The sequence below is a fragment of the Schistocerca nitens genome, chromosome 6, assembly GCF_023898315.1.
Source record: "Schistocerca nitens isolate TAMUIC-IGC-003100 chromosome 6, iqSchNite1.1, whole genome shotgun sequence".
NCBI classification, from domain to species: Eukaryota; Metazoa; Arthropoda; class Insecta; order Orthoptera; family Acrididae; genus Schistocerca; species Schistocerca nitens.
This window is the reverse complement of record NC_064619.1, coordinates 44,443,344-44,450,947: the sequence shown is the minus strand read 5'-3', so window position 1 is coordinate 44,450,947 and position 7,604 is coordinate 44,443,344. Positions and strand designations below refer to the sequence as shown.

Sequence of the window (7,604 nt, the reverse complement as noted above, 5' to 3'; positions counted from 1 at the left end):
TCTTTTCAATAAGACTTACGAAATGCTTGTTAAAATGTTTTGTAACACTAGACACATCTCCATAGATCACATATAACACAAGCTCCTTCTCATTTCTGGTTCACTACATCGCACATTTGCTCTGTTTTGTTGTTTGATGTGAGGATCGTTTCCTTCTACTACACTTGCTTCAGTGTAATTACTTCTTTAGTAATCTATGGCTTTTTGTAGCCTTTGAGCTATTCTGTATTATTTTGGGACAAAACAGTTTACCAGTAAGGTAATGATTTTATGTATAAATGTGTTTTATTTTTCATTCATGTCATGAACACTGTATCACTCTAGTTTATTTCTTTGAGGACTTTCCTAAAACATATTCTGCCAAATCCAGATTTATTAACATTTAACAAATGGAACTGCATGGTGTGGTCTGAGAGGTCACTGATTGTTGGTTTAGTAATATAATTTTGTTCAGTAGATATTTTTGTAAACATATTATAAATGTCTGTCTGAGCAATTATCTACACCAGTCGCAAAAGTTTACAAAAGGAATTAGATTGAATGATAATATTAACATCTGCAATAAATTCGTGGTGAAAAAGAGTTTGAGAAAATCTGTATTACTTCTTTGCTGTTTATAGCATACATTCACCCATCTTCGCATATGAGTCACTGATATAATGTTGTTGGCTTGCCTTCTCTTTAATGACTTCATTCTAACTTTTTACTCCTTGTCCCCTTTTCCAGCAAGTAAAAATATTCATTTATAAGACTACTGTTCTGACCATACAACATTTTCTCTGTAGACCTTGTTATACATTGCACTTCCATATATTTAGTTATTAATCATTAAATAATTGATTAATTATCGGAACCCTCAACCCGTCCAAGTTTATCTGTGTACATCTTTGTTTTTGAAACTTGTTTGTAATTTTTCTCTCCTTACTCAAAATATCTCCAGTAAGGTGCAAAGGAATAACAAAAAACTATATTTGTAAAACAATTATAAAAATATTTATATTTGTAAAATACACATACATCAATACATTATTTTGGATCAGTCATATAAAGTTGAATATTGTCTTTTATATTTGATTCAAACTGCCCATTCCATATTGGTTCCCCCCTGACGTTAACAAAAAATGCAATATCATTTTGTACTTCTTAACAAATATAACATATTCAAAAAATTTACAATTTTGATTCTTCTGTTGTCAGGCTACGCAACTTCTGCATCAACATTATATTGCCTTTTACTTTCAATTTTCCCTTCATGAAGGCAACCTGTGGGTTGAGTGTTCCTTTTGCCTGGAAATAGAAAAAATCTTATTATATTCACGTAGTTTGGAGAAATGTAAATTTTACATACCTGTATAATCAGGGCTATAATTTTTTGTGTGGTGGCAATATTTTTGTAAAATGTATTTAAATATAAATGTGTCTTTCACAATACATTGCCTGAAATGGCATGTCTTGTATGAAAGTTTACAATAGTGAACAAGTAATAGTACATGAAAATGCTACAGTCAAGTAAGGATATCAGCTTTATTAAACAGACAATAGCACAACTTTTCCTTCTTTAAACATAGTGTCCTATGTTTAACTGACAAGTGTGGGAGAAGATATCAAAACAAGAAGCTAGACAAATGTTTAATGTGGTGCTCATATGATCAAAGATTATTCCAGTTCTCTACAGTAAATAAACAGAGCAATTAAACACACACACACACACACACACACACACACACACAGAGAGAGAGAGAGAGAGAGAGAGAGAGAGAGAGAGAGAGATAGGTAGGTTGGTAGACTTTTTTCCTTAATCATTTCTAATAATTTGAAATGGAAAACTGTCTTTTTGTTGGGTCTATCTGCGACTCAGCATCTTCGCTATGTGGTGAGTTGTAACTACCTCTTTCTTAACATTGTTAAATTTCTAATATCTTGAGAGATGAACACACACTGTCTAGTATTTATCAGCTTTTTTCTGTATATATTAGTCTACTACTTCTTTGGGGATTTGTCAAACATAATTTCTTCTATTTTTATTAGAATAAATTGTACAGTATTTTTTTGCTACAAATTTCAAACCAAATAAGTCAGTCCCTAATTGGACTGGACTTATCTGTAATATTCACTTTAGCTATGCTCACTCCAACTGGACAGATACAAGACACTAATTTCCTAACACCTTTGCCAATGAAATGATGCCTGTCATTTCCCCAAACAATAACTGAATTGAAGTGATTATTCTCCTTCACTCATCATAGTTTATAAAAGTTCAATATGTTAACAGTACTTGTTAGGTTGTTCATGAGTTAGGATAACTAACAGCTCTGTTGAATTACAATACCTGCCTGTTCTTGAACAGTAATACTAGCTGTTGATTATTACTAAACAATTGAAGCATATGGATCATGCCTGTGTTATTGCTACGTCAGCAAGATGATGATAGGATCCTGGCAACGTTGGGAAGTAGGACAGAGGTACTGAGAGACTGTGAGGTTTATCTGGGTAGCTCAGCTGGTAAGAGCAATACTTAAAAAAATTTAAGGGTCTGGCACATAGCTCTAATCTGCCAGAAAGTTTAAATTTGATATAATATTTGTACTGGGTTCATATATCATTACACAGAATAGCTGATAGTTTATGTTCTTGTAACTACAGAGTATTTCACATGTGATGATACAATGTGAGTTAGCAAAAAAAAAACCCACATTTTGCTTACTTATATAGGGTGTACATAAAGTCCGGGAGCACTTTCAATTATTTATTGCACAAGAACTAAACATTGTACAGATGTCATACATATTGAATTTTGAAGAGAAACTCTGAAAGTTTTTTTTACAAACATTCAATATGCGAACTATGAGTGACCCGGCAGACGTCAATACAGTAATCGAATTCTTGCCATATCCGTCCCAGCACGACATTGTCGACTGCGGCAGTCGCTTCCTGTATTCTCTCCTGGAGCTCTGCTACATCACTTGGTAGAGGCAGTACATACACCAGATCTTTAATGTATCCCCACAGAAAAAAGTCACATGGAGTGAGATCTGGTGATCGGGGAGGCCAATTCATGAAACAGCTGTTCCCTTCTGTAGCATGGCCAATCCACTGATGCAGCAGCTCTGTGTTCAGGTACCTATGAACTTCACAATGACGATGGGGTGGTTTCATAGACAGCTTCTGTCGCAGGACTTTCCACACTGTCACTGGAGCCATTTCGAGTTCATCACTGGAGCCATTTCGAGCTCGCGGGACGCATGATACACTGATTTCTTTGGACTTGTGTTTGCGACTAGTGCTGACTATCAGTAAATTATCAAACTATGCTACGGCAGTATACATGAAAAAAACTTTCAGGGTTTCTCTTCGAAATGACATATGTATGATATCTGTACAATGTTTGGTTCTTCTGCAATAAATAATTGAAAGTCTTCCCGGACTTTATGTACACATTGTATTAACATTGTCTTTGTACTGTCAGAAATTATGTAGTATTTTTAAGACGACAGATACAGGTATATAAAAACACTGTAGCAACTTTGTCATAGTATGTAGAGCTCCGCAAATTAAAATGCAGACATTAGTATGAAAACTTTCTGGGTGAACAGTAAACAGATGAGGGGTGTACAATGGAATCAATACAGAGCCACCAATGGGTTTCTAATGGGGCATGCTTAAATTGAGTTACGAGCCAAGTAATGTAGCCCTGCTGCAGAATTTGTGCAATGGGTGAGGGAGAAGCCACGTTTTATGCCACACTGTGGAATGCTATTGACAATGTAATTTGTAGCTGTATGGCAGATGTAATTACAGTTGAAACGTTTGTATTGACATGTGGTTTGTAAACAACTTTGTTGTGGACAACTACACCCTCAACGACATAAATAAGTAGTGCTGAGTTTCTACATATCGTGGCACAACATATCTCTTCAGTGTCCAAATGTATGCAATAAACTGTGTTGGACATCTAAAATACTCATTTTACTACGCTATCTTTTCAAAACTACCAAACTGTTTGATCCCCACACTGTCAAATAGTATTCAGTGCCCTATCTGAGTCAATATTAAACTGATAATGATGCGAATAATAATTATGTCTTTGCCATTCACCTACTGATGCTGATCACATATTGAATCTTATGTAAGAAATAAATGTGGGTGCAATTCATGCCTGATATTAAAATATGCAAAAGACCAATTTAAGTGAACACCTGTCATCCAGCATTCAGATGTGATAACATAAAACATTTGTTCAGAAATAGCCATTGCTTTTCGAATCAATTACAGTGTTGGGGGTTGGGTTGTTAGGGGAAGGAGGCCAGACAGCGAGGTCATCGGTCTCATCGGATTAGGGAAGGATGTCGGCCGTGCCCTTTCAAAGGAACCATCCCGGCATTTGCCTCGAGCGATTTAGGGAAATCACGGAAAACCTAAATCAGTCAATTACAGTGTTAAAAATATAAATAAAAGTGGTGCTCTTTGCTTAAATAACTTCAACATCAATTACATACTTGACCTAATAAATAAAACTGCATGTTAAAGTTCCTAGTATTTTGGATTGTAATTTAATGGAGGGACAATCATATTGCATTAACTTTCTTACTTTGAACAAGAGTCAGTCACAGTGAATGATAACATCACTAATTCCTTGGACAGATATACTGATGACATCACCCTTTTGATAACCATTTCTGAAGGTCCTGAGGAATTTGTGTTACTTACCATATCGACCAAATCTTGATCTTCAATGGTGATTGTACAATCTGCTTTTGTTCCTTGTGGATCTCCTTTATACAGTTTACCCTTTTTCAGATCAATAGCTGAAAACAGAAATTAAATTTTGGAGACTGTGCAATTATGTGTGTGAGAAAAAAACAACGGCAATGAATAAAAGAGTGTAGAGATATTAATTAACATGATTTTACAATAATCAGTGAATAATAACTTATTAATAACTAAAAATATGCACATTTGTATGTATGTAAGAGAATTGTGATGTACCTCGAAACACCAACCTGAAAAAATGACAGTGATTTTGCCTCACCTACAATTTATACTAACACAAACACACAAAACGCTTATACTGTTTCTGTGATGTGTAGTTAATGTGAATTAAAAGTAAAGGAAGTGAAATGTGATATGCGAAGTGTTTTGTAGATGCAACAAACTAAAATCCTGCTAAATCACATATATATTCATCTATTTGTTATGATAATGTGTGCAAGCCACAGTATAATAAGTGATGGAGGGTAATTCACATTAATACCAATATCAGAGAATTTATATTCCATTTAATACTGAGTGTGGAAAAAAGAACCAACTATATGCCACTGTACATGTAAAAATCTCTCTTTCCTTATTCTCATGATCTCTACAAGAGTTATACAATGGTGCCAAAAAAATTATTGCATAGTCTTCCTCTAATACCAGTTCTAAAAATTTATACAGCACGGTTCCATAAGACGAATGTAATTTTGTTTGAAAGATTCCTATTTAAGTTATTCAAGCATCTCTGTTAGTTTCATATGAGCTGAACCAACAAGTTACAACCCGATCAACATATATTTCTTTGATGTTTCTCAGGATCATGTAGGCAGTTCACAGACAAATGTCCCACATGGATGAGCACTGTCCTGTTGAAAAATGACACCACAAGACTGTTGCATGAGAGGTAATTCATAAGGATGCAGGATGTCTGTGGTGTAACACTGTGCTGTCAAAATTCCCTCAGTCACTACCAGCCTCAACTTAAAGTCATACTTGATGAGTCACCACACCATGACACAAGGAGTAATACTACTGTGATTCTCCAAAAGCATCAGAAGAATGGGACCTCTCCCCATGGTACCGCCATACTTACCGACAGTCATCAGGGTAGTACAGAACTGTGATTTGTCACTGAACACAATGTAATGCCATTCGTAAGCAATCTATGCTTCCCTGTCATGGCATCTCTTCAAAGGCAACTGTTTGTGTTGTGGTGTCTGTGATAACCTAAGCATGGGACTATAATACCAAGTCTGGCTTGTGCTAGTCTCCACAAAATGGTGCAGAATGTCGCAGAATGTTAAAGGGAGTCCATTATTTGCTCTAAGATGGCAGGCACAGATCGGAAGGGGTTTCAGTGTGCATAGTGAACAACATGGCTATCCTCCATAGTGGTAGTCAGATGTGTTTGATTGGAACCCTGACAACAAATATGTCTGACATCACACACCCATACACTCTAACATCAGGCTACTGTCACATCTGCATGCCCCACAAATCTGGATATTACACAAGTTGACCAGCCAGCCACAAGAAGACCCGCAATGAAGCCTTTTTCAATTTCTGTCAGGTGCTGATAACACTGTGCCACCTGAATACGCAGCATCTTCATGTTCTTCACAGTGATCATTCAACATCTGACACTGTTCACATCCCTTATATACCAAACCAGGCATGGTAACTACACTAAGCAAAAAAACATTAATGCACTCTGGTGGCTGTTCTACCGGCCACAAAGAATTACAAGTTTTATCGTTGAAATATCTGCCAATGGTTGTGTACGTGTACAAAGTTACTTTGACATCCGACCATATCTTTACGATGCTTCACTTTTTTCTTTTTTTTTTTTTTAAAAAAAAAAAAAAAACAATGAAATGATGTTTACTCTGTAGTCAAACTTTTGATAAAACAAAGAAATTTGATGGATACATCTAAAATAGAACTGCAGGTAAATGTGGCTGGCTTATCAGTGGATTAAAGGAGGACAAGCCAATCTCTCTGAAACACATTAAGACCTCCAGCTTAAGACCTTTGGTTGGAACCCAGACAATACACAAAATTTTATAATTTTTGCCACACAGAGTTCAGGTCTCGACTTAATTTTACTTCTGCCTTTTCAGTAATATGAGGGTTGGAACTTTAATAGTTGCAAGTATTTATTTACAGCTCGTACAAAATATATATGTGTTTCAAAGTTTTACTGATCTTCAAAGTAGTCACCAGCATTGTGTATAACCTGTTGCCAGTGATGTGGAAGTGGTAGGATACTCTTAGCAATGCCAGTCGTGTTGCAGGTCCTGCAGAAAGTGCCATCACTTCCGTCTCTAAGCTGGTCGTAGGTTGTGTTCCAAAAATGAACAGCATATAGACAGAAGTGATGACACTTTCTGCAGGACCTGACCATCATTTTGCTGGACAATGCACAAGCATGTACAGTGCAAGCTGTTACTGATTTGTTTGACTGATAGGTCTGCCAAGTGCTATACCACCTACTGCACTCCCCTGACGTAAGCCCTCATGAGTTCAATTTGATTTTTAAACTGAAGGAAACACTTCACGGCATTTGCTTCAGAACTGCTACAAATTCGTCAGGCAATAGACTGCACCATTCGGACCGTCAACACAACTGGTACTGCCAAGAGTATCCTACGACTTCCACATCACTGGCAACAGGTTATAAACAATGCTGGTGACTACTTTGAAGGTCAATAAAACTTTGAAACGCGTATCTATTTTATACGAGCTGTAAATAAATAGTTGCCATTATTAAAGTTCCAGAACTCGTATATGAAATGCACTAAGATAAAATGTGGCTTACAACAATTTGTCTGCCACAGGCACCACACACTTGG

At 36.2% G+C, this 7,604-nt stretch overlaps 1 protein-coding gene across 5 annotated transcripts in view; it reads right to left on the bottom strand.

Annotated features, from left to right (window-relative positions):
• Window positions 1–970: 970 nt before the first annotated feature.
• LOC126263669 (peroxisomal multifunctional enzyme type 2) overlaps window positions 971–7,604 on the bottom strand; it is a 533,675-nt gene continuing 527,041 nt past the window's right edge. For all 5 annotated transcript variants that reach the window (XM_049960781.1, XM_049960779.1, XM_049960778.1 and 2 more), the window contains exons 17-18: window positions 4,708–4,805; window positions 971–1,287 (exon numbers count right to left, since the gene is read on the bottom strand). In XM_049960781.1, the coding sequence (XP_049816738.1) occupies window positions 1,171–1,287; window positions 4,708–4,805 (215 nt within the window). In that variant the 3' untranslated portion in view covers window positions 971–1,170. The remainder of the gene's footprint in view (window positions 1,288–4,707; window positions 4,806–7,604) is intronic.